The sequence below is a fragment of the Canis lupus genome, chromosome 14, assembly GCF_011100685.1.
Source record: "Canis lupus familiaris isolate Mischka breed German Shepherd chromosome 14, alternate assembly UU_Cfam_GSD_1.0, whole genome shotgun sequence".
NCBI lineage: Eukaryota > Metazoa > Chordata > Mammalia > Carnivora > Canidae > Canis > Canis lupus.
In genome coordinates this window covers 2,148,564-2,166,616 of record NC_049235.1, presented here as the reverse complement: position 1 = coordinate 2,166,616, position 18,053 = coordinate 2,148,564, and the positions used below count along the sequence as shown (strand labels likewise).

The 18,053-nt window shown below is 39.4% G+C and overlaps 1 protein-coding gene across 1 annotated transcript; it reads right to left on the bottom strand.

Moving 5' to 3' along the window:
* Positions 1 to 12,099: 12,099 nt before the first annotated feature.
* OR2T4B (olfactory receptor family 2 subfamily T member 4B) lies at positions 12,100 to 17,277 on the bottom strand. The gene is made up of 2 exons (XM_038556364.1): positions 17,241 to 17,277; positions 12,100 to 13,064 (listed from the first exon to the last, which is right to left on the bottom strand). Exons 1-2 carry the CDS (start codon positions 17,275 to 17,277, stop codon positions 12,100 to 12,102), a joined length of 1,002 nt encoding a protein of 333 aa, XP_038412292.1.
* Positions 17,278 to 18,053: the final 776 nt, after the last annotated feature.

Genomic DNA, 18,053 nt, shown 5'->3' with positions numbered 1-18,053 from the left:
TTCAATAAATGATGCTGGGAAAATTGGACATCCACATGCAGAAGAATGAAACTAGACCATTCTCTTACATCAGACACAAAGATCAACTCAAAATGGATGAAAGATCTAAATGTGAGACAAGATCCCATCAAAATCCTAGAGGAAAACACAGGCAACACCCTTTTTGAACTTGGCTACAGTAACTTCTTGCAATATACATCCAGGAAGGCAAGAGAAACAAAAGCAAAAATGAACTATTGGGACTTCATCAAGAGAAGAAGCTTTTGAAAAAAAAAAAAAAAAAGAAGAAGAAGCTTTTGCACAGCAACAGAAACAGTCAACAAAACTCAAAGACAACCTACAGAATGGGAGAAGATATTTGCAAATGACCTATCAGATAAAGGGCTAGTATCCAAGATCTATAAAGAACTTATTAAACTCAACAGCAAAGAAACAAACAATCCAATCATGAAATGGGCAAAAGACATGAACAGAAATTTCACCAAAGAAGATATACACATAGCTAACAAGCACATGAGAAAATGCTCCGCATCACTTGCCTTCAGGGAAATACAAATCAAAACCACAATGAGATACCACCTCACAGCAGTGAGAATGGGGAAAATTAACAAGGCAGGAAACCACAAATGTTGGAGAGGATGCGGAGAAAGGGGAACCCTCTTGCACTGTAGGTAGGAATATGAACTGGTTCAGCCACTCTGGAAAACTGTGTGGAGGTTCCTCAAAGAGTTAAAAATAGATCTGCCCAATGACCCAGCAATTGCACTGTTGGGGATTTACTCCAAAGATACAGATGCAGTGAAACGCAGGGACACCTGCACCCCGATGTTTATAGCAGCAATGTCCACAATAGCCAAACTGTGGAAGGAGCCTCGGTGTCCATCGAAAGATGAATGGATCAAGAAGATGTGGTCTCTGTATACAATGGAATATTACTCAGCCATTAGAAACGACAATTACCCACCACTTGCTTCGACATGGATGGAACTGGAGGGTGTTATGCTGAGTGAAATAAGTCAATCGGAGAAGGACAAACATTATATGGTGTCATTCATTTGGGGAATGTAAAAATAATGAAAGGGAATAAAGGGAGAAGGAGGAAAAATGAGTGGGAAATATCAGAGAGGGAGACAGAACATGAGAGACTCCTAACTCTGGGAAAGGAACAAGGGGTGGTGGAAAGGGAGGTGGGTGGGGAGTCGGGGTGACTGGTAATGGGCACTGCCAGATTCTTCTGGCATCTACATCTTCTGGCATTTGATGGGATGAGCACTGGGTGTTATGCTATATGTTGGCAGATTGAACTCCAATAAATAAATATATATATATATATATATATATATATGGTTAGGAAAGTAAAACACACAAAATAAAATAAAAAATAGACTACAAAATATGACATTAATGGTATTTTTATTTAAATTCAATTAACCAAGATATAGTATATCATTAATTTCAGATGTAGTGTTCAATTATTCATTAGTTGCATATAATACCCATTTTTCATGCATGTGATGTATTAAGGGTATATTTGAAAAATTCATGTTGATTTGTTTTTATTTCTGTCATTAAGTATTTTCTGCACTGAGCAGTTTTGGTTGACAACATCATCAATATTAGAAGCAGTACTCTGTTTTTTAAAAGCACAGATGAACTGGGTCTCAACCCCAATTTTGCCACTTACAGACTTGAGCAAATCACTTAAAGTTCTTTGTGATTCAATATTTTTATTGTCTTTATTGTCCTGAGCATTATGAAGTGGAGCTTTCCTTGCTTACAATTCTTGCTTTAGTTTTTGTCATCAGCATAATCATTATTATTGTACTCAGCACCCAATGTGTATTTTGGATCAAGAGCTAAAGCTCAATAGTCAGAAACCTGAGTGTAAGTCTAAGGGGATACAAACAGTTTACCATTTTCAGGTGCCTGTACTTGTAGGAACAATTAGCTGATCATGATATCCAGCTCACTGAATGGGAAAATAATTTGTTGGAGTACTTATGTTTTTAGTTGTTCTCTGTAACAGTCATGAGGTGTAAACTGTTGTTAACCCATTATAGTGATGTGTGCAGCTATCCCCTCCATTAGTGCCTGGTCTTTAAATTGTCTGTCTCTTTACATTTTTATAACTAAAAGCAAGATAGTTATCTAAAGTACCTGTACATTGGGGAAGAAATTCTTTGTTGGGCATATTTACTTGTAGCTATTTTCTATAAATTTTCTCCTTGATTGGCCCATATTTTTATGTGTTTTCCATTCTAGCATATGTATTTAAGGCATTTTTAAACATTACTTATAATTTTAGATGAATTCACACAATCCCATTGCATGACAATGAAATGTCTTCTTAATCTGTCACTAAGATTTTTCTATCATTAATATGAACATTTAAAATTTATGAAGTGGAGGAGCAAGATGGCGGAAGAGCAGGGTCTCCAAATCACCTGTCTCCACCAAACTACCTAGAAAACCTTCAAATTATCCTGAAAATCTATGAATTCGGCCTGAGATTTAAAGAGAGACCAGCTGGAATGCTACAGTGAGAAGAGTTCGCGCTTCTATCAAGGTAGGAAGACGGGGAAAAAGAAGTAAAGGAACAAAGGCCTCCAAGGGGGAGGGGCCCCGCGAGGAGCCGGGCTGAGGCCGGGGCGAGTGTCCCCAGGACAGGAGAGCCCCGTCCCGGAGGAGCAGGAGCTGCACCGACCTTCCCGGGCGGAAAGGGGCTCGCGGGGAGGTGGAACAGGACCCAGGAGGGCGGGGATGCCCTCGGGCTCCCAGGGACAGTAACAGCAACTGCGCGCCCAGGAGAGTGCGCCGAGCTCCCTAAGGGCTGCAGCGCGCACGGCGGGACCCGGCAGGACCCGGAGCAGCTGAAGGGGCTCGGGCGGCGGCTCCGCGGAGGGGGCTGCGCGGCCCGGGAGCAGCTCGGAGGGGCTCGGGCAGGGGAAGAGGCTCCGGGCGGAGGGGGCTGTGCGGTTCCAGGAGCAGCTCGGAGGGGCTCGGGCGGCGGCTCCGCGGAGGGGGTTGCGCGGCCCGGGAGCGCGAATCCACCAGCGCAGGCTCCGGAGCACAGGGCGCCGGGACACAGCCCAGGATCCCGCCTCCCCCGGGACAGGCAGAGGCCGGGAGGGCCCAGGACAGCGAGGACGCTCCTGCCCCAGCTGAGCACATCAGCGGCCCCGCCCGGAGCCTCCAGGCCCTGCAGACGGAGTTCCTGCCGGAGCTGAATCCAGGTTTCCAGAGCTGCCCCGCCACTGGGGCTGTTCCTCCTGCGGCCTCACGGGGCAAACAACCCCCACTGAGCCCTGCACCAGGCAGGGGCACAGCAGCTCCCCCAACTGCTAACACCTGAAAACCAGCACAACAGGCCCCTCCCCCAGAACACCAGCTAGACTGACAACTTCCAGGAGAAGCCAAGGGACTTAAAGTACACAGAATCAGAAGATACTCCCCGGTGGTTCTTTTTTTGTTTGTTTGTTTTTGTTTTTGTTTTGTTTTGCTTTTTGATTTGTTTCCTTCCCCCACCCCCTTTTTTTTCTCCTTTCTTTTTCTTTCTCTTTTTCTTCTTTTTTTTTTTTCGTTTTTTTTTTTCTTTTTCTTCCCTTTTTTTTTCTCTTTCTCTTTTCTTTCCTTCTTTCTCTCCTCTCTTTTTCTCTTTTTCCCAATACAACTTGCTTTTGGCCACTCTGCACTGAGCAAAATGACTAGAAGGAAAACCTCACCTCAAAAGAAAGAATCAGAAACAGTCCTCTCTCCCACAGAGTTACAAAATCTGGATTACAATTCAATGTCAGAAAGCCAATTCAGAAGCACTATTATACAGCTACTGGTGGCTCTAGAAAAAAGTATAAAGGACTCAAGAGACTTCATGACTGCAGAATTTAGAGCTAATCAGGCAGAAATTAAAAATCAATTGAATGAGATGCAATCCAAACTAGAAGTCCTAACGACGAGGGTTAACGAGGTGGAAGAACGAGTGAGTGACCTAGAAGACAAGTTGATAGCAAAGAGGGAAACTGAGGAAAAAAGAGACAAACAATTAAAAGACCATGAAGATAGATTAAGGGAAATAAACGACAGCTTGAGGAAGAAAAACCTACGTTTAATTGGGGTTCCCGAGGGCGCCGAAAGGGACAGAGGGCCAGAATATGTATTTGAACAAATTCTAGCTGAAAACTTTCCTAATCTGGGAAGGGAAACAGGCATTCAGATCCAGGAAATAGAGAGATCCCCCCCTAAAATCAATAAAAACCGTTCAACACCTCGACATTTAATTGTGAAGCTTGCAAATTCCAAAGATAAGGAGAAGATCCTTAAAGCAGCAAGAGACAAGAAATCCCTGACTTTTATGGGGAGGAGTATTAGGGTAACAGCAGACCTCTCCACAGAGACCTGGCAGGCCAGAAAGGGCTGGCAGGATATATTCAGGGTCCTAAATGAGAAGAACATGCAACCAAGAATACTTTATCCAGCAAGGCTCTCATTCAAAATGGAAGGAGAGATAAAGAGCTTCCAAGACAGGCAGCAACTAAAAGAATATGTGACCTCCAAACCAGCTCTGCAAGAAATTTTAAGGGGGCCTCTTAAAATTCCCCTTTAAGAAGAAGTTCAGTGGAACAGTCCACAAAAACAAAGACTGAATAGATATCATGATGACACTAAACTCATATCTCTCAATAGTAACTCTGAATGTGAACGGGCTTAATGACCCCATCAAAAGGCGCAGGGTTTCAGACTGGATAAAAAAGCAGGACCCATCTATTTGCTGTCTACAAGAGACTCATTTTAGACAGAAGGACACCTACAGCCTGAAAATAAAAGGTTGGAGAACCATTTACCATTCGAATGGTCCTCAAAAGAAAGCAGGGGTAGCCATCCTTATATCAGATAAACTAAAATTTACCCCAAAGACTGTAGTGAGAGATGAAGAGGGACACTATATCATACTTAAAGGATCTATTCAACAAGAGGACTTAACAATCCTCAATATATATGCTCCGAATGTGGGAGCTGCCAAATATATAAATCAATTATTAACCAAAGTGAAGAAATACTTAGATAATAATACACTTATACTTGGTGACTTCAATCTAGCTCTTTCTATACTCGATAGGTCTTCTAAGCAAAACATCTCCAAAGAAACGAGAGCTTTAAATGATACACTGGACCAGATGGATTTCACAGATATCTACAGAACTTTACATCCAAACTCAACTGAATACACATTCTTCTCAAGCGCACATGGAACTTTCTCCAGAATAGACCACATATTGGGTCACAAATCGGGTCTGAACCGATACCAAAAGACTGGGATTGTCCCCTGCATATTCTCGGACCGTAATGCCTTGAAATTAGAACTAAATCACAACAAGAAGTTTGGAAGGACCTCAAACACATGGAGGTTAAGGACCATCCTGCTAAAAGATAAAAGGGTCAACCAGGAAATTAAGGAAGAATTAAAAAGATTCATGGAAACTAATGAGAATGAAGATACAACCGTTCAAAATCTTTGGGATGCAGCAAAAGCAGTCCTAAGGGGGAAATACATCGCAATACAAGCATCCATTCAAAAACTGGAAAGAACTCAAATACAAAAGCTAACCTTACACATAAAGGAGCTAGAGAAAAAACAGCAAATAGATCCTACACCCAAGAGAAGAAGGGAGTTAATAAAGATTCGAGCAGAACTCAACGAAATCGAGACCAGAAGAACTGTGGAACAGATCAACAGAACCAGGAGTTGGTTCTTTGAAAGAATTAATAAGATAGATAAACCATTAGCCAGCCTTATTAAAAAGAAGAGAGAGAAGACTCAAATTAATAAAATCATGAATGAGAAAGGAGAGATCACTACCAACACCAAGGAAATACAAACGATTTAAAAAACATATTATGAACAGCTATACGCCAATAAATTAGGCAATCTAGAAGAAATGGACGCATTCCTGGAAAGCCACAAACTACCAAAACTGGAACAGGAAGAAATAGAAAACCTGAACAGGCCAATAACCAGGGAGGAAATTGAAGCAGTCATCAAAAACCTCCCAAGACACAAGAGTCCAGGGCCAGATGGCTTCCCAGGAGAATTTTATCAAACGTTTAAAGAAGAAATCATACCTATTCTCCTAAAGCTGTTTGGAAAGATAGAAAGAGATGGAGTACTTCCAAATTCGTTCTATGAAGCCAGCATCACCTTAATTCCAAAGCCAGACAAAGACCCCGCCAAAAAGGAGAATTACAGACCAATATCCCTGATGAACATGGATGCAAAAATTCTCAACAAGATACTGGCCAATAGGATCCAACAGTACATTAAGAAAATTATTCACCATGACCAAGTAGGATTTATCCCTGGGACACAAGGCTGGTTCAACACCCGTAAAACAATCAATGTGATTCATCATATCAGCAAGAGAAAAACCAAGAACCATATGATCCTCTCATTGGATGCAGAGAAAGCATTTGACAAAATACAGCATCCATTCCTGATTAAAACTCTTCAGAGTGTAGGGATAGAGGGAACATTCCTCGACATCTTAAAAGCCATCTATGAAAAGCCCACAGCAAATATCATTCTCAATGGGGAAGCACTGGGAGCCTTTCCCCTAAGATCAGGAACAAGACAGGGATGTCCACTCTCACCACTGCTATTCAACATAGTACTGGAAGTCCTAGCCTCAGCAATCAGACAACAAAAAGACATTAAAGGCATTCAAATTGGCAAAGAAGAAGTCAAACTCTCTCTCTTCGCCGATGACATGATACTCTACATAGAAAACCCCAAAGTCTCCACCCCAAGATTGCTAGAACTCATACAGCAATTCGGTAGCGTGGCAGGATACAAAATCAATGCCCAGAAGTCAGTGGCATTTCTATACACTAACAATGAGACTGAAGAAAGAGAAATTAAGGAGTCAATCCCATTTACAATTGCACCCAAAAGCATAAGATACCTAGGAATAAACCTCACCAAAGATGTAAAGGATCTATACCCTCAAAACTATAGAACACTTCTGAAAGAAATTGAGGAAGACACAAAGAGATGGAAAAATATTCCATGCTCATGGATTGGCAGAATTAATATTGTGAAAATGTCAATGTTACCCAGGGCAATATACACGTTTAATGCAATCCCTATCAAAATACCATGGACTTTCTTCAGAGAGTTAGAACAAATTATTTTAAGATTTGTGTGGAATCAGAAAAGACCCCGAATAGCCAGGGGAATTTTAAAAAAGAAAACCATATCTGGGGGCATCACAATGCCAGATTTCAGGTTGTACTACAAAGCTGTGGTCATCAAGACAGTGTGGTACTGGCACAAAAACAGACACATAGATCAGTGGAACAGAATAGAGAATCCAGAAGTGGACCCTGAACTTTATGGGCAACTAATATTCGATAAAGGAAGAAAGACTATCCATTGGAAGAAAGACAGTCTCTTCAATAAATGGTGCTGGGAAAATTGGACATCCACATGCAGAAGAATGAAACTAGACCACTCTCTTTCACCATACACAAAGATAAACTCAAAATGGATGAAAGATCTAAATGTGAGACAAGATTCCATCAAAATCCTAGAGAAGAACACAGGCAACACCCTTTTTGAACTCGGCCATAGTAACTTCTTGCAAGATACATCCACAAAGGCAAAAGAAACAAAAGCAAAAATGAACTATTGGGACTTCATCAAGATAAGAAGCTTTTGCACAGCAAAGGATACAGTCAACAAAACTCAAAGACAACCTACAGAATGGGAGAAGATATTTGCAAATGACATATCAGATAAAGGGCTAGTTTCCAAGATCTATAAAGAACTTATTAAACTCAACACCAAAGAAACAAACAATCCAATCATGAAATGGGCAAAAGACATGAACAGAAATCTCACAGAGGAAGACATAGACATGGCCAACATGCATATGAGAAAATGCTCTGCATCACTTGCCATCAGGGAAATACAAATCAAAACTACAATGAGATACCACCTCACACCAGTGAGAATGGGGAAAATTAACAAGGCAGGAAACAACAAATGTTGGAGAGGATGCGGAGAAAAGGGAACCCTCTTACACTGTTGGTGGGAATGTGAACTGGTGCAGCCACTCTGGAAAACTGTGTGGAGGTTCCTCAAACAGTTAAAAATATACCTGCCCTACGACCCAGCAATTGCACTGTTGGGGATTTACCCCAAAGATACAAATGCAATGAAACGCCGGGACACCTGCACCCCGATGTTTCTAGCAGCAATGGCCACTATAGCCAAACTGTGGAAGGAGCCTCGGTGTCCAACGAAAGATGAATGGATAAAGAAGATGTGGTTTATGTATACAATGGAATATTACTCAGCTATTAGAAATGACAAATACCCACCATTTGCTTCAACGTGGATGGAACTGGAGGGTATTATGCTGAGTGAAGTAAGTCAGTCGGAGAAGGACAAACACTATATGTTCTCATTCATTTGGGGAATATAAATAATAGTGAAAGGGAAAATAAGGGAAGGGAGAAGAAATGTGTGGGAAATATCAGAAAGGGAGACAGAACGTAAAGACTGCTAACTCTGGGAAACGAACTAGGGGTGGTAGAAGGGGAGGAGGGCGGGGGGTGGGAGTGAATGGGTGACGGGCACTGGGTATTATTCTGTATGTTAGTAAATTGAACACCAATAAAAAAAAAAAAAAAAACCTTAAAAATATAAAAAAAAAAAATAAAATAAAATTTATGAAGTAATTTACCAATGATAAATATGCAGAGATTTTTGGTAAGAAAGTATCACTATCCCAAGTTTTATGCTTCTGATATCAGAAAAGCCCTTAGCCCTGAGCTGTGAACCAGACTTGGAGAAGAAAATCCACAAAGCCAGTTGCCACCACTGGATCCTGCAGAAGTACTGCAGGGAGTGGTAATGAGGTAAAAAGACTGTGAGGTATGGCGCATGGCTGATGTGGAAGGCCCTATTTCAAGTGCAAGAGAAGATCAAGCAGGCAGAGAGTGAATTCTTCCTTCCTCTGCTTTTTAATTCTATTCAGGTCCTGAGTGGATTGGATGATACCCATCCCCATCAGAAAAGGTGACATGTTTTCCCCAGTCCACCAGTTCAGTTGCTAATTTCATCTAGATACATTCACAGACAAATTCAGGAATAATATTTAATCTGGGCACCCCATGACCTGATCAAGTTGATTGGCTCATATGGTATTTAAAAACAGAATAATATGATAGGCTTGGAGCTCAGAGTCCATAGGGAAATACCTGGCACAAGTTTGAATAGATGTAATGTGAATTTAGGTCCCTTCCACTCTTCTGGCATCTACGCACAAACATACATCTCCCATGATGCCAATAGTTCTACTGATTTTGTTAAATTGAGATTGAATTTTTATATTACGATAGTAAAAATATTTACACTAAAGTCTTTAGTTGCATTTTGTTATATTTCCTTTAAGATGGCATGTTATTGTTTTTTCCAGAATAAATCAGGTCTTGGGGTAGTTTATTTGCTTAATTTATTTTTTTTCTGCCTTATGTATCCATTCCCTTTTGATAAATATCCCCTGGGTATTGTGACTGCTTTAGAATTCTCCTAATCTCTTCTTTCTGAGCGATCTCTTCTGTAGCTTGTCTTCCTGCTCCCATGTACACTATATCTGCTTGCCTGGAACTTAGCTGCACAGAGCTCCTCCTGAGAGGTTTCTCCAACATTAACTTTTCTCCTTGTACCCCCACCCTCACCCGGATGTCTGTATTCCAAGCTCTCCTCTTTCTGTTTTTTTTTAAAGATGTTATTTATTTATTCATGAGAATACACAGAGAGGAGAGAGAGAGAGAGGCAGAGACACAGGCAGAGGGAGAAGCAGGCTCCACGCAGAAAGCCCAGTGTGGGACTCAATCCGGAACTCCAGGATCACACTCTGGGCCAAAGGCAGGCCCTAAACTGCTGAGCCACCTGGGCTACCCTGTTTTTGGTTTTGGTTTTTTTGTTTTGTTTTGTTTTGTTTTAAGATTTTATTTATTGGTTCATGAGAGACACACAGGGAGAGGCAGATACATAGGCAGAGGGAGAAGCAAGCTCCATCTGGAGAGCCTGATCTGGTATTTGATCTCAGGACCCCTCCCAGGATCACTACCTGAGCCAAAAGCAGATGTTCAACCACTGAGCCCCCCTACAGTACTTTAAATGGAACCATTAAATGTGTGTCATTATGGTCCAAGAAAAGTTCTCAATTATTTTTAGAGTGTACATATTTTATTAATTCCATTTCACTGCAACAAAAATATTGTAAACTAATTCTCCAACACAGTTTGCTAAAATACTGCAAAATCCATATTTTCTAGCCATGAAAGAATTGAGTGTGTCAAGAAAAAAAAAAGGAGGGGGAATCTCTAACTTTGAAACCACCTGATAATTCACAAATTCTCACAGCTAATTAGAAACTGAACATGCAGTGAAGCTTGTGGTTTTATGGTATAGATTCAAGAAGGCCCCACTTACATCCCAAAATCCCATTATTCCACTTTGGATGGTCCATCCACTTAGACCTACACTATCAAGCTCATCGTCCTCATTCACCTGGTCTCCATACCTACAGTGTTGCTCTTCTCCAATTATTCCCAATTATTTAACTTTTCTAAAATCCAGGTCTGGTCATTTTATCATCATTTGTAAATACCTAGAGCATAAAAGGGCAAGAAATGAGGGTACAAAGTGAACCTGGAAGGAGAGGCCATTGGAACATTTCCCTCCTGTTTGGCCAACCACCTGAACTTTGCTTATCATGTTACTGTTCTGTGGCATCATATCCTTGAGCAAAAGCTCTGGACCTACCCAGGCTCCAGTACTCGAAAGAAGGTAGCATCTAGTCATTCATTGTTCAACATTGAGATCTCGGGTCTCCTCTCAGCCTCTTTGTTGGGCTGAACTCACATGTCATAGGTAGAACTGATGTGTCCTTATTAGCTGCACCCTTTCTACATGAGGCTCAAAACAATTTGTGTATTTTATTACAACTATTTCCACAAAGTGCACCTACAGATCAAATTCCTTAGGGCAGTAGGCATTTGTTATTTATATGTTAAATTCATTAGCAGTTTGTTATTATTTTTATTATAATATGGCATTGGGTATGTTTTTTGAACAAATGAAGGATTGGTTGTTTGATGGTCTTCCTCTGCCTGTTTGAATAATAAGCTATATACTTCAAATCTCAGCTCTGATGCCACCTTATGCTGGAAAGCTTCACTATGCTCTCCTCCTCTTGGGGTTAATATTTTTCTCATAGTACCTTCAGCCACAATGAACTAATGATTTCAGAGAGGAAACAGCCACTGGATGTATTCAGGTTTGGAACCTAAAGAACAAAATCACCATAATTTTAAAAAGGCCAACAAATGGGTGATGGGCACTGAGGGGGGTACTTGATGGGATGAGCACTGGGTGTTATTCTGTATGTTGGCAAATTGAACAGCAATAAAAAATAAATTTATTATTAAAAAAAGGAAAAAAAAAAGGCCAACAACTGGATTGTTGCAGTAATGATCAGTCATGTTAATATGTGCATCATTCCCAAGATTTGTCACTTATACTACCACCATACTGCAAGGACAAATTATTAAAATAGATCAAAGTCCAATGTTTTATGTTTTATTTTTATGTTATTTCAAATTTGCAGGAAATCACTGATTAAAATAATAATAGTATAATTAAAACTCATATACCTTTTGCCTAGGTTCTCCAATATCTTTATATCCATTTACATTATCATTTCTCTCTCTATTTATCTCTCTCATCAGTTACACAGCTTATTATATTGTTTGTAAATATTTTATTATGTATTTCTTAAGAATATGAATATTCTTCCAACGAATCACAGTGGAAACTTCAGAAAATGTAACATGGATACAACACAATTATTCAAATATTTTGAATGCAGAAGTGTAAAAATGAAGAGCCTTTCAGTACAAGGAAATGATTCCTCCAAAAGACTGAATAGGTGATAACGCAGCATGGTGTGACAATCTGAGGAAAAACATTGGGAGAGCATACAAAAGTTTTCATTTGTAGAGTGAAGGGAAAAAAAACATTAATACAAATGCTTTTTACTTTAGAGTTTCCTGAAAGACAGATCCCACATTCAACATTTTTTTTAGACCCCTTGTGACATCCTTATTTCTAAGACTATAAATTAAAGGATTTAGAACAGGAGTGAGTATGGTGTAAAAGACAGATACAATCATGTCCTTCTCAGGGGTGTGATAGGAGGTGGGGAGCATGTAGGTGTAGACAGAAGCACCATAGAAGGAGATAACCACCATCATGTGGGAAGAACAAGTGGCAAAAGCCTTCTTCCGTCCCTCTGCTGAGTTCATCCTGTGGATGGTAAAGAGGATGAAAGAATAGGAGCTTAAAATGACTGTCACAGTGATGAAGAGCATGAGGACACAGCACAGGTACATGAGTGTCTCATAGAGGGAAGTGTCTGAGCAGGAGAGCTTCATTACAGCAGGAACCTCACAGAAGAAATGGTGAATCTCTCGGGATCTGCAGAAGGGGAAGGTCATGGTGACAGGAGTGAGCATAAATCCATCTACAGATCCCAAAATCCAGGAGGAAGACACCAAGAGAAGACACACTCTATGGTTCATGAGGATAGGATAACGGAGTGGATGGCAGATGGCCACATAGCGGTCATAGGCCATGGCAGCTAGAAGAAAAAATTCTGAACCTCCTAGTGTCAAATAGAAAAACATCTGCATCCCACATTCAGGGGCTGAGATCTTATTCACACCCATGACCTGGTCCATGAGCATCTTGGGCACAGTGACAGAAATGTACATCACGTCCATGAGAGACAACTGGGTGATAAAAAAGTACATGGGGGTGTGGAGGTGAGCATCACAGTGTATCAGAAGGATCAGGATGGTGTTTCCAGAGAGGGCCATCAGGAAAGCCATGAAAATGACCACACAAAGGACAGCTGGGTGTTTGGATTGACTGAAGAGTCCCACTAGTTCAAAATCTGATCGTACAGTATAGTTGGCCATCCAAGTAGTGTTCTCCATTGGTTTTTACCTGGTTCACCAAGGAGAACCTTGGAGTTAATAGATTACTCATGAGATATGACCACCTGAAGTAAATGTTAGTGAGCTTGTATGTGTGTAGGGTGTGTGTGTGCATATATATGCTTGTGTATATATGTTTGCATACATTATATAGTGTATATGCCACTATAATAGTGAATGAAGTTCTGCTCCTTTTTATAACAGACCCACCAGGGTATTATAGTAAATGAAATAAGTCAGACTGAGAAAGACAAATATACATAATTTCACTCATATGGAATCTAAAAACACAAATGAATAAATAACAAAAATAAAAACAGTATGAGACCTAGAAATATAGAGAAGAAATTGATGGTTACCAAGGAGGAGTGCTATGGGGTGATGGGCAGAATGGGTGACAGGGAATGGGATGTACAGTCTTCCAGTTATTGAATTAATAAATCACAGGAATAAAAGACACAGCATAAGGAATATAGCCAATAATATTGCCATAGAATTGTATGGTAACATATGGAAGCTACACTTGTTGTAGGCATAGCATAACATATAACTTCTTGAATATCTATGTTGTATACCTAAAACTACTGTAACATTCTTTGTCAAGTACATTTAAAAATTTTTTAACTATTGCTAATCTACAATAAGGTTGCCTCAGTTCAAAGTCATGAAGTTTCCTGATGATAGTATTTATCAATGAGTATGGAAATTTTCAGAATTGCTCCCATATAAAAACACATGCAAAAACATGAATCATTGAAAAAAAGAAAAGAAAATCTCTTATTTATTGACCTTTTTGGTTATGAAAGTCAAAATTGAATCAGCTTTTCTGGTGTAAGGATCTAATTGGTTCTTAAAAAATCCTAGAGATACATTCTATTTAAGAAAGATTTAGAAAATAGTTGAAACATAGCTTTGGAGGATATTTATACCAAAAATTTCAACCCCCATTGTATGTACAATCAAGCCAGACTGTGATGCTCTGTGGTTGTGCAGAGTGATCCATGCACCCGTAGCAGCAGATCAGGGTCTTCACCAATGACTAACACCTTAGATATCCCAAGGCCATTGATTTAGGAGCTCTAACTTTGAGGTTGTACTGTGTGGGTTCAGATTATCCTCTATCCACAATTCTTTTGTCCACTTTACAGAAAAACAGGATAAGAAGGTTAGATCTCAGGTGTGTTCAGGATATTATATTTTAAATGATATAAAATAATGAAAGTGCTTGGAACATTACCAGTTACACATGAATAAGCACATATATTCTTAAAGAGTTAATATCTATAGTCACACAAAATCTATAAGAGGTGGAAAGCATAGTTTGTGTTTTATAAGATGGATTACTTCAGTTTGCCAGTTTTAGTATTTATTCATACACATAAGAATTGAGATTTGATCATTTCTGCAGTCCCAGACTTTATACACACACACACATATATATATGTGAATATATAAATACAAATAAATATACACGATATATTTATTATTTTTACCCAGTTAAGTAGATCTTTATGGAAAATCCTATCTTAGGTCTCTAGTACATGCTTCTCCAACTTCATCTACTTAAATCTACCATTTGTTCTAAATCTCAGGAAGAAGAATCTAGGTATTAACAAGATCATTGCCATTTACAAGGCAAGGCTCAATTTCCTTGAAAAAAAATGCTTACTATAGACAATAAAGTAGATTATGTTTGTAAAAACAACGGAGTTGCAAGGAGTAACACTGAAGAACACTGAGCTTGTCTTGGCTATAATAGAACCCTCCCCTCCAATCTCACTACAGAAAGCCTGAAAGTATATGTGTTAAATGCTGATAACAAAAGAAAAATTAAACTGATTGTGCTAAAGGAGGTCACGGTCCATCTAGTCAAGCAAAAATACTGTGCCTGTGTGATTAGAGTAGAAAATTAAACTAGCTCAAAATAAATAAGAAAGCACAGCAGAAGTAAAACATATCTGCTCTTTCTGCAAAGGATAACTTCTTTTCTATTTTCACTTCTAGAGAACAAACATTTACAACTTCTCAATTACTGACATATTAAATGCTAAATTGTAAAACTCCTTAACAACAAAACAAGAAACATTGGCTCTTCTCTCTAGGAAGAATTTAGGAATGGTTATGATACAGGGATATTTCAGGAATAAATTCTGACTTTCAAAACACTCTATGCTCTTGTCATGATTCCAAAGACTATTACAATATTCAGCTTATTAATAGTCCCAAGTTCTGGGCTGCTAAAGTAGTGGACAATACCAAAGATTAATTTGATGTCTTAATATAAATCTGGTACACATTGCATCGAAAGATGTAATCTTATTCTCATTTTCCACCCCCACTGCCAGTGCCACTGGCCCATGAAAGCTGACCTTTGTGCAAAAGTTTAAAACACCCTAATTAAAATCAAAACATACCTGTTGTCCCAGTTAATGTTTGTGGCCAAATGAAGCAAATCTCTGCTGCTTTTGGGTAAATGGGAATCAGTGTGATCAAGCCCCTCTGAGCAGCTTACCTAGCACACCAGGCAGACAATTGAATGCTGTTTATATCATGCAAAGTAGCTGGCCACCTGCTCATTCTTATTTTCGCTAACCAGTTGATAGAGTTTGACGTAAACAGAACAGTGAATATTTAAATTGGAGAATTATTAATAGTGGTGGTAGGGGCACCTGAATGGTCTGTGGTAGAACAAGTGACCCTTGATCTTGGGGTTGTAAGAACCCCATATTGGGCATAGAATTTACTTTTGTTTTAAACAGTGGTGGTACAATATCAACTCTTTACCTGAAGCTGACAACATCCCAGAAATTGTTATCTTCTCCTTTTTACAAAATAAGTAATTCAAATTCCCAAGGGAAGCATTGTAACATAAGATTAACGAAAGAGCAAACTCTTGGAAACAAAGCAAAACAAAACAAAAACAGGGGAACCTGAGTGGCTCAGTCAGTTACGCGTCTGCCTTCAGCTCAGGTCATGCTCTTGGGGTCCTGGGATTGAGCCCCAACTTAGGCTCCCTGCTCAGACAAGAGTCTGCTTCTCCCTCTCCGTGTGGCCCTCCCCCTACTCGTGCCCTCTCTTGCTCTCAAATAAATAAAATCGTAAACAAACAAACAAACAAACAAAAAATCCACACCATTGGTGTAACTGCCTCACATCATACAACTCACCTGAAGGAGGATTTCTGTCACAGTCTCAAATCATGTGATGGAACCCAAAGCCTATAATGTTGCCTTACCTCTCTAGACACTATCTTCCCTCCACAGTCTACAATTTAGGTATTATCACCCACTGTCACTTGCATCTAAGAAACATCAATATAATTGAGACATTTGTTTCAGTTTTCAAACTACCAGAAATAATGCCCACACAAAGTAAAATCAGCCTCATTTCTTCTATAAAATTTCAGCTTCAATAAAACAAGCCTATTACTCAATAACGTGGGAGGCATGCGTATTCTCTTGTCCATACATAAATGGAAATCAAAAAGCCATTTCCAGGGCAGCCCAGGTGGCTCAGTGGTTTAGCGCCACCTTCAGCCCAGGGCATGACCCTGGAGACCCGTTTCATGCCCCCTGCATGGGGCCTGCTTCTCCCTCTGCCTGTGTCTCTGCCTCCCTCTGTGTCTCTCATGAATAAATAAATAAAATCTAAAAAAAAAGCCATTTCCTAGTATGCTTCAGTAAATTATTGCTACCTGAAAGATTCAATCAAAAACGGACAATTAAGACTACACTGATCTTGAGCACTAGAAATGTATGGAATTGTTGAACCATCATAACATAAACCTGAAACAAATATAATGCTGTATGTCAATGATACTTGATTTTTTTAAAAATCACATTTGTTTTTCTTCATAAAAATAGATGACAGGAAAATTAGGGAAATATGGTCAAGAATTAATAGCATGTATCAAAAGGAGAACAAGTCAAATCATCAATTACCCTTTTGCTCCTGCAATTCTTTCTATAGGATTTAACTCAGCATGAGACGACACTGCAGCCCTTATCCATCTGGGTAATGGAGTATGACTGTGGTTGACTGTATAAACAGGACAGTGACATCATCCTGGTTTCACTATGTCCATTATGGGAGTTGATGAGGTTTGCCATTGATAAATTCCTTCTGGGACTTTAAAAAAAAAATGCAATTAAGAGACTTAACAACAACAACAAGGTAATAGGTATCTCTTTCACACTGTTCTGCTTCTCTCCTCATGTCTTTTTAAAATGTTTTCTTATTAACTGGAAATCTTGACCAATAGTAACAGTAATCTCAAATTTCACCATCATCAATAAATCTCATCTGCAAGATGTCGGTTTTATATGTGGTCTTAGCCTTTTTCACATTATAAAATATGTTCTTTACAAAGTGTATATCTATCCTCATTTAATTTTCAAAAATATTGCCTGAAGTATTAATGTACTTATCTGTTTCTTATCTGGAAGAAAAGAGAGTTGCATCTGCAACTCAAAAACTAATGTGTTGAGGATAGCACCCCTATCAGGGCTGGAATTGAGAATAAAATTGAAGGGGTTTCCTTAACATTTTATCTCAATCACTCTTCATTAGATTACTGAAAAGTATAGATTATACATTTTCTTGTTACTCCGTTGTAATCAGTGTTGCTTTAGTATTGCCTTTTAGGGAAATTGTTTATAATTTAAAAGTTGAGTGCTGGGCACTTGGTGGCTCAGTGGTTGAGCATCTGCCTTTGGCTCAGGTCATGGTCCTGGGGTCCTAGGATCGAGTCCTGCATCGGGTTCCCTGGCAAGGAGCCTGCTTCTCCCTCTGCCTATGTCTCTGCCTCTCTATGTGTCTCTCATGAGTAGATGGATAAAATCTTTTTTAAAAAAGTTGAGTGTTAATAATAAAAAATATGAAACATAAACCATTAAGAAGAAAGTTTAATCAATGTATTGTTTACCTAAAATTAAAATAACATTATATGCCAGTTATATTTCAATTATACAAAAGAATTCTTCTGAAACTTT